At 32.6% G+C, this 22,128-nt stretch overlaps 6 protein-coding genes across 6 annotated transcripts; 2 read left to right on the top strand and 4 right to left on the bottom strand.

Moving 5' to 3' along the window:
• Positions 1 to 1,901: 1,901 nt before the first annotated feature.
• On the bottom strand, positions 1,902 to 3,416 carry LOC124445209. Its single transcript, XM_046995917.1, has 2 exons — positions 2,865 to 3,416; positions 1,902 to 2,075 (listed from the first exon to the last, which is right to left on the bottom strand). Exons 1-2 carry the CDS (start codon positions 3,366 to 3,368, stop codon positions 1,902 to 1,904), a joined length of 678 nt encoding a protein of 225 aa, XP_046851873.1. The 5' UTR covers positions 3,369 to 3,416.
• Positions 3,417 to 4,678: 1,262 nt separating this feature from the next.
• On the bottom strand, positions 4,679 to 6,717 carry LOC124445061 (hydroxylysine kinase-like). Its single transcript, XM_046995769.1, has 2 exons — positions 6,160 to 6,717; positions 4,679 to 5,485 (listed from the first exon to the last, which is right to left on the bottom strand). Exons 1-2 carry the CDS (start codon positions 6,661 to 6,663, stop codon positions 4,886 to 4,888), a joined length of 1,104 nt encoding a protein of 367 aa, XP_046851725.1. The 5' UTR covers positions 6,664 to 6,717; the 3' UTR covers positions 4,679 to 4,885.
• An 829-nt stretch (positions 6,718 to 7,546) lies between these two features.
• Positions 7,547 to 9,624, top strand: LOC124445060 (thiamine transporter 1-like). Its single transcript, XM_046995768.1, has 3 exons — positions 7,547 to 8,664; positions 8,775 to 8,916; positions 9,034 to 9,624. Exons 1-3 carry the CDS (start codon positions 7,646 to 7,648, stop codon positions 9,322 to 9,324), a joined length of 1,452 nt encoding a protein of 483 aa, XP_046851724.1. The 5' UTR covers positions 7,547 to 7,645; the 3' UTR covers positions 9,325 to 9,624.
• Positions 9,625 to 10,227: 603 nt separating this feature from the next.
• Positions 10,228 to 12,948, bottom strand: LOC124445208. The gene is given in 3 exon segments (XM_046995916.1): positions 10,228 to 10,483; positions 12,473 to 12,831; positions 12,834 to 12,948. Coding segments are annotated over 3 exon segments (666 nt in total). The 3' UTR covers positions 10,228 to 10,291.
• Positions 12,949 to 13,475: 527 nt separating this feature from the next.
• LOC124445064 (dihydrolipoyl dehydrogenase, mitochondrial-like) lies at positions 13,476 to 21,170 on the top strand. Its single transcript, XM_046995772.1, has 20 exons — positions 13,476 to 13,565; positions 13,645 to 13,726; positions 14,490 to 14,569; positions 14,651 to 14,719; positions 15,193 to 15,262; positions 16,634 to 16,734; positions 16,810 to 16,854; positions 17,484 to 17,582; positions 17,723 to 17,824; positions 17,945 to 18,033; positions 18,158 to 18,222; positions 18,298 to 18,331; positions 18,413 to 18,455; positions 18,518 to 18,583; positions 18,708 to 18,778; positions 19,718 to 19,779; positions 20,085 to 20,167; positions 20,247 to 20,291; positions 20,497 to 20,724; positions 20,829 to 21,170. Exons 1-20 carry the CDS (start codon positions 13,545 to 13,547, stop codon positions 20,892 to 20,894), a joined length of 1,521 nt encoding a protein of 506 aa, XP_046851728.1. The 5' UTR covers positions 13,476 to 13,544; the 3' UTR covers positions 20,895 to 21,170.
• Positions 21,093 to 22,104, bottom strand: LOC124445062. The gene is made up of 3 exons (XM_046995770.1): positions 21,890 to 22,104; positions 21,609 to 21,679; positions 21,093 to 21,520 (listed from the first exon to the last, which is right to left on the bottom strand). Exons 1-3 carry the CDS (start codon positions 22,045 to 22,047, stop codon positions 21,324 to 21,326), a joined length of 426 nt encoding a protein of 141 aa, XP_046851726.1. The 5' UTR covers positions 22,048 to 22,104; the 3' UTR covers positions 21,093 to 21,323.
• Positions 22,105 to 22,128: the final 24 nt, after the last annotated feature.

The raw sequence follows: 22,128 nt of genomic DNA, 5'->3' as shown, positions 1-22,128 counted from the left end.
TATAGCTGATGATTCGGCAGTAAGTAGAGCTCATTTTATCAACGGTCAATAAGAATATTTTGTCGTATCAATAAAGAATATTATGCTCTTTACGTTGACTTCATTTTTGCAGACATTTAACAACATTTATGTTTTCTGTTTAGCGTTGAAATAAAATGAAACAGAAAATTCACGATGAAAGGTACACTTCAATCGTTTAAGGTGAGATAACTTTATGATTGGATCCTGTTCAGCTTTTGGAACTACAAGAACAATTTTCAACTTCATCTATAGAGTTTTAATGCTGCTTTATTTAACATAAACAGTTACCTTATAGTTGATATAACAGACTAACAGTATCAATTTCTTGCAATACTGGCGAATCGTTTAATGCTCTATTTTATTATCATATACATTATAAATCCTTCATGTATTTTTACTTCCTTCCTTAAATCATCCTATTATCACCTTACTGTTTTTTTCACTTATCTGTTTTTCATCAGATACAATATGGAGTTTTACACTATGGCCGAGATTCAGCCAAGCTCAACCAATAAAAATGGCGTCAGGGACATGAACGCAAAGGAACAAAGCGTATAATCAACAACTTTTTCCACTATACCACTTTTAACTGTCTTCAACGGCTTGCATCATAGCGATCCTGCCGGTCCATAATCGGAATTAATGCACGCTATGGCCAATGCCCCCTAAATTGGAATGTTTAGTGTTTATTTGTAGTTTCAAAATTATAAAGTCTGTGTATATTCTTGAAATATTTTTAAACTAGCAATTTTCATTTATTCCAGCTAAGTTCAGGATAAATGCACACATTGAAAGGATTTTGCTATTCAGGAAGGATTTTTTGCTAAAATAAGGCAAAAACAGGATTTTTTGGTTTTACAAAGTGGAAGCACTGTTCGTGTCGTCATCAGTCGTCATAAGTTTTCCGAGAAATTGATATCTGAGAACATTTTGATAATGGTCAATCCTTAAATGGTCAATTAAAGATTTTTAATACCATACATAACGAACGTTTAACACAACCAGAACGATGTGGTTGTATCAGACTATTTTACTCTGCTGCTATGGATTTTTTAAAGAAATGAAACCATCTGAGTCGTTTCTCACTTTATCTTCGAGGAGGAGCCGAAGAATTTTACAGAAGCGCAACTAGTGAACGACATTTGCCGGTAATAACCTACGCCAATCTTGTTGCATTGTTTCTTGTCTCTTTCTCACCGACTTTCTTCGATATAAACCACATATTAAATAAACTTATTGCCTTTTCTCATTGACGACATTTACAAAAACGAAAGTTGTGATATTATATAAGTATGCTAGTGGTACAAGAAGCTAAAGATAAATTTAAGTATCTTATACAATCACATTTATAAAAAATAGAAATTATGCACAGTTTCTACCAATTACAAATTACCATTAAAAGTACATTAGAGACGATTAATGTTCACTAAAGTACACTAAAGATGATTAATGTTCACTAAAGTACATTAGGGATGATTAATGTTCACTAAAGTACATTAAAGATGATTAATGTTCACTAAAGTACATTAAGGATGATCTAATGAACAATTATTTTCACGTAGATTTACAACAAAACTAATCCATGGTAAGCATTACTAGTTCTTATTCCTTACAAATGTTTCTCCACATTTTATCAAAGTCTTCCTTTGTAACATTCATAATGGATTTGAGAATTTCAAAGCATTAATTGGATGAAGTAAATAATTAGCATTTTCTGGAAAAAGCTTGCTATGATGAGCTCGAACAGTGACTTTGACAAAGTCTTGCTTGAATACAATAAAGAATAAGATCACTTTCATCTTGGGCTAATGGACATTTACTGTTGAAACCAGCAACAGTATAAGCTGCAGCTTTGATTGGATCATTCACAGATACAGTTGTCATGTATCCAGCTGCAATTGCAATCTCAAAACTCGACAAGTGTAGTTAACATCACCAAAATCAATGATTCCACTCAAAGTAAACTTATGTGGTAACTTCTCCACAAGAATGTTGCCATCATTAATATCACCGTGGATACATTGCTTAGGAAGGATTGCAAGTTTTGGTTTGATCTGTGTTTTAAATATTGATTTAATTGTATTAACCAATTCCTTTTCACTGGCTGACAACAGATTTGTGCCAACCAGCAAACTATCAAAATAGTATAAATCCCAATGGAACTTTCTCTTCTAAAACTGTGCATTTCATATCCTAAAATTGTTTGATTACAATAATTATAAGAAGAAACAGCAGCTTACCCACACTATAAATAATTTTAATAGACATGCTAGGTAAATTTCATAATCCATTACTTTAGAATTAGAAATTTATTGTTCTTGAAGTGAGAACAAAGAAATATGAATAGTAGGACTAAGACAACAGCTTCAATGAGATAAAATATAATGAGTGTATATACTTTAGAAAATAGATTCATAAATGGTTATCAACATTATTTAAGAAATAAAAGATATTTACTGTGTTTGCACAGGCTTATGCAAACCAAGGAGACCTTTGGGAGAGCTCGGGAGCAGATCAATGCAAGCCCAAGGGTTGCACATGCTCAAGAGTTCTCACAAATGTCTCAGAGGTTTGCATAAGCCAGTGCAAACATGAAAAACATCTTTTATTTCTTTAATAAAATAACAATGTGAAAAAGACTGAAAAAGACATGATTGATTTGCAAATTCTCTTTGACTGATTGATTTTTATGATTGATTTGATTGGTTGAGCTCAGATGTGTTTTGCACAGGCTAATACAAACATGGCTCTAGACCAATCACCGCACGCGCTCTATTGTTTTTATTTTATAATATTTAGTATTGCATAAATTATTATTTAAATAAGTGTAAGTTAATATTTACCTTCAGCGCATTGCATAAATTACCCGTTAACTCGCCTACTTCGTAAAATAATTGGTCTTGAACTGAATTTCCTTCAACTTTAAAATCCTTCAACGTTTTGCCAGGCAAGAATGTGAAAAAACAAACAAAACACGAAATGACGTTTTTTATTTCGAGTTTCGCTTTCTTGGCTTCCTTAGGTTTAGGAGTTTGTGGTAAGATTTTCGGCACAACATAATCACCGTTCATTGATTTCAAAGGAACAGGACAAACAATTCCAGCATCATGCACAAAAAGCATGACTTTAATAATAGCATGCACTAAATCTTCGCTAAAGCAACTACCATATATTTTAAGCAAATACTCTTCAAATTTGCCATTTTTAGAGCCATTGATATAAAAATTACGATCATCGTAGCATTCAAACTCTTTTACGTTTTCATTTGACGTTAAATCAACGTGCACACCAAATAAATCTTTTGCCAAATCGGCTGCTTCTTTAATAGTCAAAAATGGTCGATCCATTTATGAAATCAATATTCGAAGAAACCACACGGTAGAAATATTGAGTACAAACAATCAAACAGCTCATAGAAAGCACGTGATAAATTTTGCTGTAGTAAAGAAATTTCCATTTGAGGAATTTTTGGCAAAGTGAAGGAAATTGAAAGGAAATTATTAAAGAATGTAGGAAAGTTGGAGGAAAAATTTCGCAAAATTTGATAATTTAACAAAATATTTCAATATTGCGTACAAACTATGTGAACACAATTCATAATCACATGGCTACATTGATAGTCTTAAGTTGAATGGGCCATGGAAAATTACAAGCGGATTTATTTTATGTCAACAATTTAAATACACTTTTAAATCATAACAATTATATTGCATAAAAGCTTATGTACGTGTACATAACGTTCTGGGAGTTGTTTGTTTCTGCAACGTAGAAGTCGAGTCAAGATGTCAAGATGCCAATGAACTTACCAAATGACCCCAACCTAATCCAGTTTTTCGCTACTTTTTCATCATTGCCTTTTTCTAAAGCTGTAGACACTAGAGATTTTTAATGTGCTTAAATTGATCAAAATGGATCGCGGTAATTCTCTGAAGTCCACGTCTTAGGTTTCAGTGTCTCACTGCTTCAAAGTAAAATAAGCTTATTGCTTATAAAATCGTCTCGTTACTGCAGTCAGCTTAAAGCTAAGCACGGAATCACGGACTTCTTAAGCAAACTAGCAATTTCATTTATTCCAGCTAAGTTCAGGATAAATGCACACATTGAAGGATTTTGCCATTCAGGAAGGATTTTTGCTAAAATGAGGCAAAACAGGATATTTTGGTTTTACAAAAGGAAGCACTGTTCGTGTCGTCATCGGTCGTCATAAGTTTTCTGAGATTTTGATATCTGAGAACATTTTGATAATGGTCAATCCTTAAATGGTCAATTAAAGATTTTTAATACCATACATAACGAACGTTTAACGCGACCAGAACGATGTGGTTGTATCAGACTATTTTACTCTGCTGCTATGGATTTTTTAAAGAAATGAAACCATCTGAGTCGTTTCTCACTCCTTATCTTCGAGAGGCGCCGAAGAATTTTACAGAAACGCAACTGGTGAACGACATTTACCCGGTATCAACCTACGCCAATCTTGTTGCATTGTTTCTTGTCTTCTTTCTCACCGACTTTCTTCGATATAAACCACATATTAAATATATTAAATATAATTATTGAACTTATTGCTCTTCTCATTGACGACATTTACAAAAAAACGAAAGTTGTGATATTATGTAAGTATGCTAGGTGTACCAGAAGCAAAGATAAATTTAAGTATCTTATACAATCACATTTATTAAAAAATAGAAATTATGCACAGTTTCTATCAATTACAAATTACCATTAAAGACGATCAATGTTCACTAAAGTATATTAAAGATGAATAATGTTCACTAAAGTACATTAAGGATGATCTAATGAACAATTATTTTCTTACGTAGATTTACAACAAAAACTAACCCATAGTAAGCATTACTAGTTCTTATTCCTTACAAATGTTTCTCCACATTTTATCAAATTCTTCCTTTGTAACATTCATAATTGATTTGAGAATTTCAAGAGCATTAAGTGAATGATGAAGTAAATAATTAGCATTTTCTGGAAAAAGCTTGATCGTATGAGCTCCAAAACAGCGACTTTGACAAAGTCTTGCTTGAATGCAATAAAGAATAAGATCACTTTCATCTTGGGTTAATGGACATTTACTGTTGAAACCAGCAACAGTATATGCTGCAGCTTTGATTGGATCATTCTCAGATACAGTTGTCATGTATCCAGCTGCAATTGCAATCTCAAAAACACGACAAGTGTAGTTAACATCACCAAAATCAATGATTCCACTCAAAGTAAACTTATGTGGTAACTTTTCCACAAGAATGTTGCCATCATTGATATCACCATGGATACATTGCTTAGGAAGGACTGCAAGTTTTGGTTTGATCTGTGTTTTAAATGTTGATTTCACTGTATTAACCAATGCCTTTTCACTGGCTGACAACAGATTTGTGCCAACCAGCAAACTATCAAAATAGTATAAATCCCAATGGAACTTTCTCTTTTCTAAAACTGTGCATTTCATATCCTAAAATTGTTTGATTAAAATAATTATAAGAAGAAACAGCAGCTTACCCTCACTATAAATAATTTTAATAGACATGCTAGGTAAATTTCATAATTCATTACTTTAGAATTAGAAATCTATTGTTCTTGAAGTGAGAACAAAGAAATATGAATAGTAGGACTAAGACAACAGCTTCAATGAGATAAAATATAATGAGTGTATATATTTTAGAAATAGATTCATAAACGGTTATCAACATTATTTAAGAAATAAAAGATGTTTACCTTGTTTGCACAGGCTTATGCAAACCAAGGAGACCTTTAGGAGAACTCAAGAGCAGATCAGTGCAAGCCCGAGGGTTGCACATGCTCAAGAGTTCTCACAAATGTCTCAGAGATTTGCATAAGTCAGTGCAAACACAAAAAACATCTTTTATTTCTTTTATAAAGTAACAATAATGCAAAAAAGACAAACATTTTAATTTTTCCTCTAAAATGTATTCATGATTGATTTGCAAATTCTCTTTGACTGATTGATTGTTTAGGTTGATTTGATTGGTTGAGCTCAGATGTGTTTTGCACAGGCTCATGCAAACACGACTCTAGACCAATCACCGCACGCGTTTCATTGTTTTTATTTTTTCATATTTGGTATTGCATAAATTATCATTTACATAAGTGTAAGTTAATATTTACCTTCAGCGCATTGCATAAATTACCCGTTAACTCGCCTACTTCGTAAAATAATTGGTCTTGAACTGAATTTCCTTCAACTTTAAAATCCTTCAACGTTTTGCCAGGCAAGAAGGTGAAAAAGCAAACGAAACACGAAATCACGTTTTTTATTTCGAGTTTCGCTTTCTTGGCTTCGTTAGGTTTAGGAGTTTGTGGTAAGATTTTCGGCACAACATAATCACCGTTCATTGATTTCAAAGGAACAGGACAAACAATTCCAGCATCATGCACAAAAAGCATGACTTTAATAATAGCATGCACTAAATCTTCGCTAAAGCAACTACCATATATTTTAAGCAAATACTCTTCAGATTTGCCATCTTTAGAGCCATTGATATAAAAATTACGATCATCGTAGCATTCAAACTCTTTTACGTTTTCATTTGACGTTAAATCAACGTGCACACCAAATAAATCTTTTGCCAAATCGGCTGCTTCTTTAATAGTCAAAAATGGTCGATCCATTTATGAAATCAATATTCGAAGAAACCACACGGTAGAAATATTGAGTACAAACAATCAAACAGCTCATAGAAAGCACGTGATAAATTTTGCTGTAGTAAAGAAATTTCCATTTGAGGGGAATTTTTGGCAAAGTGAAGGAAATTGAAAGGAAATTATTAAAGAATGTAGGAAAGTTGGAGGAAAAGGCAAAATTTCGCAAAATTTGATAATTTAACAAAATATTTCAATATTGCGTACAAACTATGTGAACACAATTCATAATCACATGGCTACATTGATAGTCTTAAGTTGAATGGGCCATGGAAAATTACAAGCGGATTTATTTTTATGTCAACAATTTAAATACACTTTTTAAATCATAACAATTATATTGCATAAAAGCTTATGTACGTGTACATAACGTTCTGGGAGTTGTTTGTTTCTGCAACGTAGAAGTCGAGTCAAGATGTCAAGATGCCAATGAACTTACCAAATGACCCCAACCTAATCCAGTTTTCGCTACTTTTCATCATTGCCTTTTTCTAAAGCTGTAGACACTAGAGAGATTTTTAATGTGCTTAAATTGATCAAAATGGATCGCGGTAATTCTCTGAAGTCCACGTCTTAGGTTTCAGTGTCTCACTGCTTCAAAGTAAAATAAGCTTATTGCTTATAAAATCGTCTCGTTACTGCAGTCAGCTTAAAGCTAAGCACGGAATCACGGACTTCTTAAACAAACTAGCAATTTCATTTATTCCAGCTAAGTTCAGGATAAATGCACACATTGAAGGGAATTTTGCCATTCTGGAAGGATTTTTGCTAAAATAAGGCAAAACAAGATATTTTGGTTTTACAAACTGGAAGCACTGTTCGTGTCGTCATCGGTCGTCATAAGTTTTCTGAGATTTTGATATCTGAGAACATTTTGATAATGGCAATCCTTAAATGGTCAATTAAAGATTTTTAATACCATACATAACGAACGTTTAACGCGACCAGAACGATGTGGTTGTATCAGACTATTTTACTCTGCTGCTATGGATTTTTTAAAGAAATGAAACCATCTGAGTCGTTTCTCACTCCTTATCTTCGAGAGGCGCCGAAGAATTTTACAGAAACGCAACTGGTGAACGACATCTACCCGGTATCAACCTACGCCAATCTTGTTGCATTGTTTCTCGTCTTCTTTCTCACCGACTTTCTTCGATATAAACCGGTGATTATTTTTGAAGCGTTATCATACATAGCCACTCGAGTTTTGCTAATATGGGGAACTAGCGTGCTAGCAATGCAATGGATGCAAGTAGCGTATGGTTTTGCTGTTGGTGCAGAAGTTGCATATTATTCTTATATTTACGCAGCTGTTTCTTTAGAACACTACCAAAAAGTAACCAGTTTTACTCGTGCAGCCATCTTGCTTGGTAGAATGGTCGCTGGTTTGTTAGGACAGTTGTTGATCTCGTTAAATGTTACTGGATATTTGACACTGAATTACATATCATTTGGTAGTGTCCTAGTATCATTTTGCTTTTCGTTGATACTACCCAGAGTATCAAGTAGTGCCTCTGCATTCAATACACAATTTGAAGATCATTCAAAGTTTATGCAAGTTGTGTCACAGTGGAAAGCATATCTAGTTGATTTTGCTTATGGTTTTAAAAACTGTTACACAAGAAGGTTTTTGTTAAAATGGTCATTGTGGTGGGCATTTGCAACCTGTGGTGAGTTGCAAGTTGAAAATTATGTTCAAAATCTTTGGGATGAAATCTTCCCTTCACATGAACACAAGATCTATAATGGTGGTGTTACTGCATTGTCACATTTATTTGCTTCAACTATTGCTGTTCTTCTTGCTTTTACAAAAATCAATTGGTCAATTTGGGGTGAACTGTGCCTTGCTGTATTTTCAATAATTGATTGTTTTCTGCTATTTTTTATGTCTGCCACCAGTAATATTTGGTTGGCATATTCCAGTTATGTTTTATTTCGCATTATTTACACTTTCCTCATCACTATTGCCAGGTAATATTACTTTGATTTCTTTGAAATACCAGAACCCATTTCATCTTATATATAACATCTACTGGATTTAATTCTGTGATACAAATTTTTTAACTTTTCCTAAACCTTAGCTTGCAGATTGCAAAAATGACAGAAATGAATCGTTTTGGGCTGGTATTTGGTTGCAATATGTTTGCTGCTCTAGTTTTGCAAACAATTCTTACAGCAATTGTTGCAGAAAAAAGTGGTCTGGCGCTTCCCGTAAAAGAACAGGTGAAATAATTACTTAGGAGGAATATTTTTAATGACATGCTACTTGGCAAATGAAGAGTTTGTGCTAAAAACAATGCATGGAACATTCATGTTTTTATTTGCGAATCTCTTTTATAGTTTGTTGTGTATGGTTTCTATTTCTACATAATTGGAGCTGCATTCTTGGCAAATGCTGTTTATTATATGACAGTTATTGGATGGCGTATTTGCTGGCAACGACGATATTATTCTTCAATTAACAATGATAATGAGAGTAGAAGTGATGAATCAAGTAAAGTTGAAGAAAGTAAAGCTTCAATAAATGCCTTAGCAAATCTTCATGATCCAACATTGTCTGGTGAACATTCCGTAAGTACAAATGATTTTACTCATCTAAATGTGCGTTTGGCAAAAAACAATGTAATATGATGTTGAACTTTTGCCTTGTTTCTTTCACATCACTTTAAGCAAGATGATTGTCTTATTTCTACAAACTTTTTCAAATAAATTTAGACAGTAGCTTTTGCAGCCATAGTTTATAATAAACTGAATAGTGTTTAGATGGGGAAATATAATTTTTATCCAAATGATACTAACGACATGTTTTCAATTACAATGATTGATTTTACCAAATGTAACAAATATAGTAATTAATATAATCTTACAATACTGTAGCATAGTGTTTATTGTTTTGTGGCTTTCCAATGAAATTAGAATTTCTTATTTTCATTGATGAATTTGTGATACATCACCATCACAGTTTTTTCTAAGAGTATCGTCGAAACATCGTTCTTTCTTTAGTTCGTTTCCGTTTGGTTGACTGTTGATAATATTTTTTAATTCTTCCACATTTTCTCGTTTGCTCTCAAACTGAGATGAATTTTTTCTACTTCTTGCAGTACAAATATGATATTTACAATGACTGAATAGTTTTGTCATTTGAACAAACCATTTGTACTCTGACAAGAAATTTAAGGTTTCTTTTCGAAACCTGTCATGAAATATGTAATAAATGAATGGATTTGCGGCGCTGTTTGCGAAGATTAAAACATTCAATGCCAAGAGCACATCCCATACATACTTAAATGGTTGTTCATTGTGAGTATAGTCTAACCATAACCACATAATTTGACTTGGCAAATTACATACAGTAAAAACAATGGTTACCCTCCAAAACATACGTATAATTTGAGTTGTTTCTTTGCTCCAAATTTCGTTCAACGCTGGATTTATTCTGCAGTTAATGCAACATTGTTTTTTCACAAGTTCTTTCAATATTGCTACATACGCCATTATAATGATTGTTAGAGGGACGACATAAAAGAATAAGAACAATGACGTCGTGTAGAGTCTTCTGTATTTCACATTTGGCCACTTTTCCAAACATTTTTTACCTTCAACAGTTAGTGTCACTGAATGTGGTAACATTAATATCGTAGAAAATAACCATATTCCAATAATGATACATCGTGATTGAGATAGAGTCACCTGACGTTTTAAAGGATGTACTATTGCACGATAACGTATTATGCTTACAACAGTCAATGTAAAGATAGAAACCGACATAACTGCCGTTTGAAGGGGACCGTATATTTTACAAAAGAATGCTTCATAAGGCCATTTATTGTCATAGAAAATTAATGTGAGTTCCATAGGAATGGAACAGGAAACAATGAGATCAGAAATGGCCAGATTAAGAATAAATTGGTTAGTTACTGTTTGCAGTAGCTTTCGTCGATGCAAAATGAAGCAAACTGCTGAGTTTCCGGAAATTCCAACTAGGAATATGATGATATAGCATATCCAGAGAACTACCTTTAACCATGATCGACAATGAGATGTTTGTGTAATCTCCGTTGTATTGACAAAAATTGATGGACTTGTGGATGTAAATTCATCGCTGTTGTGTTTCATCATCTAATAGGAATAAAAAATTGCTTTTTGCTTGGTAGAAACAATAAACCTGTGGCAGATGAGATAATGGTCCTGTGGTGTTTACAATTTGAAACCTGTGGGATATGAATTATATGGGAAATATAACATGTTTCATATTTAAATAGGAACTGTTGGATATTGCATTGAATAAATGACCGTGTTGCTGCATTTGTGTGAGCTTGGATATGCAGAATGTGAAATATAAAACATGTATTTATATCAACAAAAGATGTGTATATTATGAATTGAAAAATCAAAACTTAAAATTCAAAACCCAGTTTTATGAAATAATCTCAGCAGTTCTATTTGTCTCATGTTCTATTTTTTCATCTACAAAAAAAAAATGAAACAAAGATCTAACTTGACAATATTGCAAAAACGGTAAAGTGCTCTCGGTCTTAGTGTAGATAGTCTAGTGTTTGAAAAAAAAATCCCTGCAAAGTCTGAGAAATTTCCAGATTGTCGTAGATCATATGATAAACATTCATGAATGCGTGCAAGACATAATGACGTTTATAGCTCTACAACTGTTCATACTTACGTTAAAAGCTTTCCTTTGAAAACGTTACCTGTACAAACTGGCCAAAGGATGTTTTTCTTGGGAATAATTTGAACAACGTAATTTTGGTATATTACAAACGTAATGGACTATAGAGTTCAATTAATGTTGTCAACGCCTTGCATGCTCCTTGCTTATTAATTACATGCATTATTAATATCTACCAAAGCCAAGAAATCTGTGTGAAAATGATAGCAAAATTTTTAAATAGTTTATTTTTATGATTTTCAAGTCACAGTGACTTCGAAGATAAGTCAACATTAAAAATGTCGTTTATACTGCTGTCTACACAGCCAGCATTTTAAGTTTCCTCTTTGTTATGAAGTATTTCAATTTTGTCAACATATGTGAATCTACGTGACCAGTATTATTTTATTTATTTTGTATTTGAAACGTCGTACGAATACTTACCGTGAAGTGAAACGATTAAACGTTTGTTGTTATCCTAGATAAAAATCTCCACATGCAGTTGGAGGAGTTTGCGTACTCCTAAAAAGTGGCAGCTGCAAGTACAATGTTGTTAATGCGCTGACCATATAATCTTAATCATAGTGTTTGTTTGAAACTACCAATTAAATGCATCTGCCTTTAGAAAAAACAAAGATTCCTTTCAAAGCAATTTACAATATGTGCACGAATCTTATTTGCTGTTGATTTTTCTTCTCAGATTACTAGTTAAGAACCACTTGACTATGGTTTATGTACAATTTTTTCTAAATTCCTTGTATGCTTATTCAAATCAAAAGCATCTCGTTTTGAAATAGATAAAAATAAAATTTGAAAGCATAAATTATTAGCTATTCATGAATAGGTTAAATTAATGATCTACGAATTCTTATTATGATATAACGGTAGTTTTAATTTTGTCTGTTAATCAATAAACCATATATGGACGCAAAATAACTATCTTCCTTTCACTAATGAAAGATATTTATGTATACTTGGATAGAACTAAAAGTAAATTTATGAATACGTTGAATGCGACAATGTGTTGCGAAACGTTTCATCCATTTATATTTCCGTATTTTTGTTTTATTCTCCCAAAGACTGCTGGCATACGATATCATTTTAAAAATGTACTCAACAAAATGGTTTTCTTCTCATTGCCGGTGCACTTTTTGATCTTTGTAATTGTGTACCAAGTTTGTAAATTTTTACTTCCCATTCTCGTAATCTCATCTCACTCGCTGTCATAGGACGTTGGGGGTGAGAGATTGACGATGAAAGCTGTTTACGAGAACTAAGTTTAGTGTCCATATTTTTCTGTTGCAAACTAAATTGAGCAAAACTATTTAAGTACTTCTTCATTTCGTCGTGTGATTTCATGAGCATCAAACTTTTTCCGATTCGTCGACGAAATCTTTCCGTAACAATTTTCTGATCGAAAAACAGTTGTTTGATTACACTATTCTCTTGTTTGGTAAGCTCTTCAAGCTGTTTTGAAGATGCACCTCTTCCTTCAAGTTCATGCATTGCACTTCCTGAGATTTTTCTGAAATTCGTAAAGTTTGAGACTGTTGTTTTTGACTTTGTGATGAATAATTCAAGTATTTCTTCATCGTTAGAACAGCTCTATTTTTATTTTAAGATTTCTGTAGATGTATTTACACCGAATGTCTGCCACTTGCACTTTAATCCATTGTTCTGTGTAACTTTGATTTTGCCAAGGGAACAAAGCCTCTTTAATCTCATTATTGCTATAATGGTTGTTATTTCTTTTAATTCAAAACAGTATGTACTTTTCTCTCTGAGTCCTCTTATGTATGATGGTCTGTTAATGAACAACATGTTGATTTTTGATCATGTTGATGTTTAGTTTAGTTAAAAAAGTTAACATTAAGATGAAAGGCCAATATGCTAAACACTTTACCGTGAGAGGCAACAGTGTTTTAGCAGTAGAGTGTTTTCTGTTTTTAGTAAAAGCTACTCAATCCTCAATTCACTAAAAAAACAAATGCCTTAAAAAATACTCCCTGTATAGCTATAAGTACACCTTTTATAAGCTCTTACTACTGGCTATTACTGCTATCTTATTACATGAAGTTGTGCAAACATAACAATGTACCATTACGGTGATATCCGGAGATATGCCGATAGCTAACCGATGATTGCTGGAAAAAAGTAACTTAAAGTTCTTGAAATTTGCGTTAAAAATATGTTGAAATTTGGAAGAAAGGTAGGAAAACATGGTAATATAATGCTGAGGTAATAATTTCGAACTATCCATTGCTCACTAATTTGTTCATATTGACTAGATAACTGGTGCATTTTACCAAAGATTGAGGACTGAGATTCGTGTCAGGTCGTCACTAATCAAAGCATTTTCAAATTCTGGAGGTCGGTGAATTTGGTAAATTTCTAAGTAGAATTTCACTTGTTCAGATATCATGAGATTTTATTGACTTGTGAAAAACTCATGGGAAAATATTCAACTAATTTAGGACAAACCTTTAACATATTTTTTTACGTTTGATGTTTATATTGCGTGAATTTTTTAAGTCTGTTGCATAATTACACTATTGTGCACAATCCTTATATGATATTTCTTATAATTACCTTTCATTCATTCAGTTAAATTGCAAGAAACTGTCAAATGTTTACAACTTTACATAATTCAAAATTTTTTATGTATGATATAGCAAGATTTTCATAGATAAGCTTTTCTCTTCTCTAGTTAATGATAGTATGTTTTCCTACAAATCTCTCTCCAAAGAGCTTAATGTTCAAAATCAGAAATTGTTTGTGCTTGTGGTCCTAATCAGATAGTAATTTTTTATATTGATGCTTATCATAAAGTGTTATCAGAATGCCTTGATATTTATTATGTTTGATTAGTAGAAATTTATCAATTATACCAATCATTTTTTCTGCATGTTTGTTCCATAATAAGGATACTTTACTCTGAGCCTTAAATGAATAAGGAGAAATGTATGAAGTTATCCACATGACTTTACAGTTAGGCTCTTTCCTCCTAAATTATTTTCCTTCAATTAGCTGAAATATTTCTTTTACAGTAAATATTTGAATTAAACAATCTTTAGGTAATCATTAAACATAGCTTAAAAAATTTCAACAATATATTTATATCATGACATTTAAGATAATGTGGACTTAGTTGTTATTGGTTCTGGTCCTGGTGGTTATGTTGCAGCCATCAAAGCTGCTCAACTTGGAATGAAAGTACGTATAGAAATACATTGATTTTGTTTGTTTTCATTACATCAGTATGATTTCTTTGATAAATTTTAATTTGTTTTTCAGACAATTTGTGTAGAGAAAGATAACAGCCTTGGTGGAACATGTCTTAATGTTGGATGTATCCCTTCTAAGGTACGGAACTTTCTAAAGTAAATGGTTTGAACCAAGGATTATCGTAACATGTTTGTGGATGAAGATTGTCCAGGTTAGTAGAGTCCTGAGAAGGACTGTTGGTCTTGATATAGATTGACGTTTTGACAACCTTAGCGGTAGTCATTTTCAGAAGTTTTCTTGACTCTGAAGATGACTACTGCTAAGATTGTGGAAATGTCAGTCTAGATCAATACTAACAGTCCTTCGTAGGACTCTACTAACCTGGAAATCTTTATCCACAAACAAGGTACTGAACTTTCTGTTGTTGATAAAATAGAAACACATACATTTCTTACATACTTAGATTAGGAAGAAAGAGTATTGCTTGTTTAGCTATAAATAAAAGGAATTCTTGAATATTTTGTTAATTTGTCACTCTTAATGAAATCATCAAATAAGTGAATAGCATTAAATGTTTCAACAAATATATATTATGATATTTTATTTTTCAGGCTTTATTGAATAATTCTCATTTATACCACCAAGCAAGCTCAAATGACTTTAAGAACAGAGGTATTGAAGGTATGTATGTCAAAAAATTATTAATATAGAGTAGAGTTGTGTTGTTCCAAAATATTTATCTTGGTTTTTTGTTTTGTGTTTATAAATGAGAAAAACCTTGGTTTGGTTGAGTTTTGGTTCTTTTTTTAAAGAAGAAGAACAATACAAATGTACTAACTCAGTTATAATTATGACCAGAAGTTTTCAAAAACTTGCACAGTTCAGCATAAGCTAACACTTGCTTGTTTTGTATGTTTGTGTGTTTTTACTGATCTGAGGTATTGAAAAGCTGTAAAATTTACATGAAAAAGCAAATATTTTCATTGCTAAACCATTCTCGGCTCTTTGTTAACAATTTCTCCCTCTGGAAAGCGTGAAATTTTACAACATTGGAAATTTTAAAACAGAGCTCATGCATACAGGTTCATGTTTTATAAATATGGCAACTGACATGAATGTAATTCCCAAATGAAAATGACAGAATCACAGCCACACAATCGTTTTGTGAAGTTTAAATCATGATGGTTGTTGTATGCAGTTGATAAACTCATTTTTTCATAAATTTATTCAGTCAGTTTTGTATCTACGATTTCATATCATAAGGGTTGAAAGTGTGCTTCCATTCATACGGCTATAAAAATGGCTTGGCTTATTAATTGGTATCAGTGGTATCAGTATAAAAACTTTAAAAATTATATATTTCAACATTAAGGGAAGCAGATAATCTTTGTTAGTAGCCATGAAGCTCATCAGTGCTTTGTTCATGATACTTTAAAGAATAAATGAGTTAAATTGTGAAATATGTAAAACATGTTCAAAGCTTCCTTAAACTTAAACTACAATTCAAAAAAGGCAAAAGTAGTTCGAAACACAATGCTGCATCCTTACATATTATAGTTTATGTTATGAGAAGAACTGTTGTAAACAATAATAAAATTTGAAACTAAAAAATCCCGTTTTCCATGGGAGATTCCTGCCACGTTATCCTAGTTGGGGGTGCCAATAGCAAGCTTTTGTAGTCTTACCATGTTATTGCTTTCTGGCGCAGACTCTACGTTGTAAACTTGTTCCTTGTCGTTATTTTTAAAATATTTCCTAATGGGATTCTTTTTGTGCGGTCTTTGAAAGGAAAGAAGGAATTGAACATTTTATAATTTTATAAAAATTATTTCACCTGGCATCTGCAATAAGTTTAGCGTTTGGTGGGAGTTGAACAGAAAAATTACATCGAAACCATCTGTTCTTTTGCTTATAAAGTTTTCGGTACGTAAAAAGGACCAAAAGCCTATTTTTTTGGTTCAACGCACATCTCTAAGATAAGGCCATAACGAAGGCATAAAATTTGTATATAGTTTCCTTATTATAACTGTTGTATTTCTCTTCTGCTTTTAGTCTCTGGTTTAACTTTAAACTTGGATCAAATGATGAATCAAAAAGAGACTGCTGTTAAATCTCTTACTGGAGGAATTAAACAATTATTTAAACAAAATAAAGTAAAAACTAACTTCATTTCAAAGCAATAAGCATTTTACTATGAGTTAATAAAACCTTATGATTATTTTCTACAGGTAACAGAGCTACATGGTCATGGTAAAATAACATCACCAAATGAGGTAATGGTTAAACTACTGACTTAAACAGCACATTTGATTATTGTGTTGTTGTTTTTGAAATAATAATTATATACAACATTGCAGAGAAATTTTATGGCAAAGAAAATTGTTGTTTCACAACTAATAACTACAAATTAAAAAGAATTATCAACGTCTTTAGTGTTTTTGTCCTTGGAAAATGTTTCATGATAAAACACACGTATTTCTGAAGAGAGTGTGCTCTGGGGTGCTTTATCCCACATGCCTTATGTCAGTTTTAGTAGATATATAGTGCTGTTTGTTTCATTATTTATATCATTGGAATGTGATGACATGAAAGGCCGAGTTTTAGCTCAAATCTTTCATAGTTTGAGCGATGAACGTACGACCGAAGCGATTTTGTGTCTGATTCCATTGTTACATGTGGTTTTACGTTGCGCATGCGTTGGACTGCATGCGTGCGCGTGCATTGAGGTTAAACATGCGTGTATAATAATGTATAATAATGTATAATAATGTATAATAATGTATAATAACAGTTCACTTCTCGTCTTGTTTTGATGCATATTTTGCAATCTCAAGATGACTTGCTTTTACGGAATTTGCTTTATACTATATGTATAATAATATTCTATTACAATCAAATAAAGGTAACTGTATTTAAAGACGATGGAAGCCAAGAGGTAGTCACAACAAAGAACATTCTTATTGCTACTGGTTCAGTTGTCACTCCATTTCCTGGGATAGAGGTCAGTTAATTTTCTCTTTCTCATAAATATGGATGAAGTGAACTGTTTTAATTGGTTTATTTCAGCCAATCAAAACTAGTCTATGACGATGAAGAGAAATCCCTTAGAGAATTTATTCTAAATACGTTTAATATTTTTAGGTTGATGAGAAAACTATTGTTTCTTCTACTGGAGCTTTATCATTGAAAAAAGTCCCTAAAAACATGGTTCTAATTGGTGCTGGAGTAATAGGACTGGAACTAGTAATGTTTATAATAATTTATATGAAAACCTATTGGTTGAATATATAGCTAGTAACTACGTTGATGAACTATGCTAGCTATCATTTTGTTTACAATACCTATGTGTTTGTTCTTTCTAAGGGTTCTGTTTGGGGAAGACTGGGCTCCAATGTAACTGCCGTCGAGTTTTTAGGCCATGTTGGAGGAATGGGAATCGATATGGAAATATCGTAAGATATTTTTTTATCTTTTATTTTGTTACAAAGCATTTCATTTTAAGTATGCTTCTAATTTATCTAAGCTCTAAAAGGACATGCTTATTCAAATGCCTAAAACTGGTTTTGCTTTTTGTAGAAAAAATTTCCAAAGGATATTAAAGAAACAAGGAATGAATTTTAAACTCAATACTAAAGTAACAGGTAGATGGTTTTTGGTGTTGCTAAAGAAGTATTTAATTTGTCAATTTGTTAAGTCGTTGTTTTTCAATTCTTTAGGAGCGACAAAGAATGGTGAAATTATCAAAGTTGAGTGAGTATCGAATTGTTTGTTTTTTTTTAAACATAATTTGATGTGTTTAATTCACTTTAATCTTATTACATGTCGTTTTAGTGTGGAATCAGTTAAAGACAGTTCTAAAAAGAAACGGTATAGAGTCTTTTAGATTTTAGGAATATTTATTTTCTTATTTTAAACATGTGTTTTTGTTTGGTGTAGCTTGAATGTGACACATTGTTAGTTTGCATTGGAAGACGTCCATACACAAATAACTTGGGTTTAGAGGTATTTTGATTTAATTGATTCAAGAAATCATCAACTTTTAAGAAAAACGTTTTTCAACCTTCAACTACTGGTTATTACTAAATAATCTATAGTTCAATAACTTTACTAAAGTTGATCTTTGAAGGAACTAGGAATACAGTTGGATAAAGCTGGACGTATTCCTGTTGATTCTAGATTTTCTACAAAGATTCCAAGGTATTTTGACTCTCTCGCCAAGTTACTGGAACGATTCATTTGCAATCTAAATTCATCCAAAACATACGCTATTCAGTATTCTCTCCATCATCAACAACACCATATACAACACCATCTACAGCACCATCTACAACACCATCTACAGCACCATCTACAATTTCATCTACAACACCATCTACAGCACCATCTACAACACCCTCTACAACAATCTACAACCATCTACAGCACCATCTACAGTCACAACCACCATCTACAACACCATCTACCAAATCACCATCTACATTACCATTCACAGCGCATCCAACACACATCTACAGGCACAATCTGCAACGCAAATCAGCAATTACAACACCATCCATCCATTGCCATTCACCACGCATCAACTCACCATCGCAAATCTACAGTGCTTCCAACACCATCTACAGCACCATCTACAGTAACATTCTAACAGCCAAATCTGCGCATCACCACACCATCTACAGTACCATCTACAAGCCCCACAAATCTACAATTTCATCTACAACACCATCTTTCTGCAAATCTCGCATCTACCGCAATCACCATTTATCTGCGCAAATCACCACAAATCTACGGCACAATCACCATTTCATCTACAACACCATTTCATCCGGCACAAATCTGGTTTCATCTACACAATCTACAGCACAAATCTACAACCATCCATCTACAACCTTCCATCTTCAGCACCATCTTCCATCCACCATCTTCCTTCCATCTACAATACACCATCTACACATCCATCTACACCATCTTCATCATCCATCTTTCATCTACACCATCTACAACACCATCTACAACACCATCTACAGCACCATTTACAACACCATCTACGCCACTATACACGTCACGATCACGGCATGTTTATCTACATCACATGAGTAAATTTACGCTTAATCTTCTCTATCTTCTTTTTTTAAGTATTTATGCAATTGGTGATGTGATTGATGGCCCAATGTTAGCTCATAAAGCTGAAGATGAAGGTTTTTCTTGTTTACAATAGTTGTTTGGAAAGATTAAAATGAGTTCAGTTTTATAGAAAGTGTCCATCCCAATTATTGAACATGAAATTACAATTACGATATTTTAGTGATTTATGATGAACATGATGTGTAAATATTTTTAAGTTTACGAAGTAAAAATGTGGACATTCATGAATGAATGTATTGTCCTATTTAAACGAGATCACTCTCATAATTTAAAAAAATTGTTAGGTTGATTTTGTTTTATATTTTTTAAATTATATAACCTTAGTTGAAAAGTGAAAAACGTGAAATGTTATGTTTAGGTATAATATGTGTTGAGGGTTTGGCTGGTGGTCCTGTTCATATTGACTACAATTGTGTTCCATCAGTTATTTATACACATCCTGTGAGTATTTAGCATGCAGAATCATTTTTTATTTCATTTTAAGATGTTTTCATTTTCGTTGTTTTTTTTTTCTTGTCAGGAAGTCGCTTGGGTTGGAAAGACAGAGGAAATGTTAAAGGAGGAGGTAAAACGTGGCGATTAAAGTATTGCTCTGTTTTTTTTTTGGATGAAAACCAGTTGAATTTGTGATTTCGCAGAATGTAAAATATATACTTTTATCTTAATTTATTATGTATTAAAGAACTGAACTTAGAAACTTATTGCCCATAAGCTAGTTAACAAGAAATTGATAGTTACATTTGTAAGAATTAATGTGCTTTAATGTGTAGGGTGTTGAATTCAAAGTGGGTAAATTTCCAATCGCTGCGAATAGTCGTGCTAGAACAAACGCAGATTCTGATGGTTTGATGAAAGTTATTGGTGACAAAGAAACAGATCGATTACTTGGAGTTCATATGATATCTCCAGCGGCTGGTGAAATCATTAATGAAGCAGCACTTGCTATGGAGTATGGTGCATCGTGTGAAGATATAGCTAGAGTTTGTCATGCACATCCTGTAAGTTTATACAAATGTTTCATAAGGATTTCTGATTATTGCATGTGAACTAATCAATATTCTTTTGTCTGATTTTGATGATTTCTGTATAATTTCAACTTTAGACGGTGTCAGAGGCATTTAGGGAAGCAAATACCGCAGCGTATGCTGGGAAGGCCATCAATATTTAGACGACAATGTTTTGACCGATTCTCAAGGTAATTCTCTAATTTTCTCACATGATCCAATATGATCCAGCATTATCCACTGAAATTTTGGCATATATCCATAAAATGGATATTTATGTTTTGTATTTTTCTGTATTATGATTGCATATTTGGCGGCAAAATTTCATCCCAGTATAAATAAACTAAAACTATGGACAGAACTCCAAGAGAATCACAGGTTTAATGATATAATAAAAACCTAAAACAAGCATTGCTATAAATATATTTATATAATCGATAGTTTTGTTTCATGCTAAGCTTAATTCATCGGTTTCAATGCTGCGCTTCAGTGATTTATCGAGTTGCTGCTTCAGTAGACAATACAGGCGGAAGTTTTTTATTATTACATGTACATTAGCAAAAAACATAAACAAATAAATTAGAAAATTTCTTTTATTTGACATATGATTTTGATGGAAAGAAATATTTTTGTGCTGATCGGAGAGTGAGCAAGGGATGATGTTGAAAACATTCATAAATACTTGCGTCTGTCTGCGATGGAAAAGGATTTAATGTGACTGTCTTAAGTCGTAATGTGATGTTACTAAAAAGGATCGATGTCGATTTATCAATTGGAGGTAAACGAAACGCTAAAGAGAATGAAAGTTATCATTATCAATAATACGTTAATTAAAAATAAAAAATTGTGTCCGATAAATAATGAAAGTTGATCCTTACCGTAAGCCGTTTCTCTCTCTGGATGGCAGTTGCTGCAATGTGTTTCTCCTAACCGAGCAAGGCTTGGTTTTCTAAAATAATAAGCATCAAACATTGATGAAATGATTGTTTACTGGGGATGTCTTGTGATGAAATGATTGTTTACTGGGGATGTCTTGTGATAAAATGATTGTCTTTTTTTACTCTTCATGCAAGAAAATGCATTGATGTCCATAGTAGTTGCTATATATGAATGAAATACAAGCAATGCGGATGTTTCTTGTATAAACATAAGTACTTACGAATCAGTAGAAGGAACCATAAGAATAGTGTTTCGTTGTTGATCATTTTGACTATCAGATCTTTTTATAGAATTTCTCCTCACTTGTTCCTTCTCAATTTCTGACTGAAGTTGCTTTTCTGAGAAATAATTAATTGCATCAACGGCATTCACGTTCATTGCTGCTGTCTCTCCTATTTCATCAAAACTCCACGAAACTTAAAAAAAGTACGGGAAATGATAAATGATACTTTAATCTCA

This window comes from Xenia sp. Carnegie-2017, unplaced genomic scaffold, assembly GCF_021976095.1.
Source record: "Xenia sp. Carnegie-2017 unplaced genomic scaffold, XeniaSp_v1 HiC_scaffold_22, whole genome shotgun sequence".
Taxonomy (NCBI): Eukaryota; Metazoa; Cnidaria; class Anthozoa; order Malacalcyonacea; family Xeniidae; genus Xenia; species Xenia sp. Carnegie-2017.
This window is presented reverse-complemented; position numbering and strand designations above follow the sequence as displayed.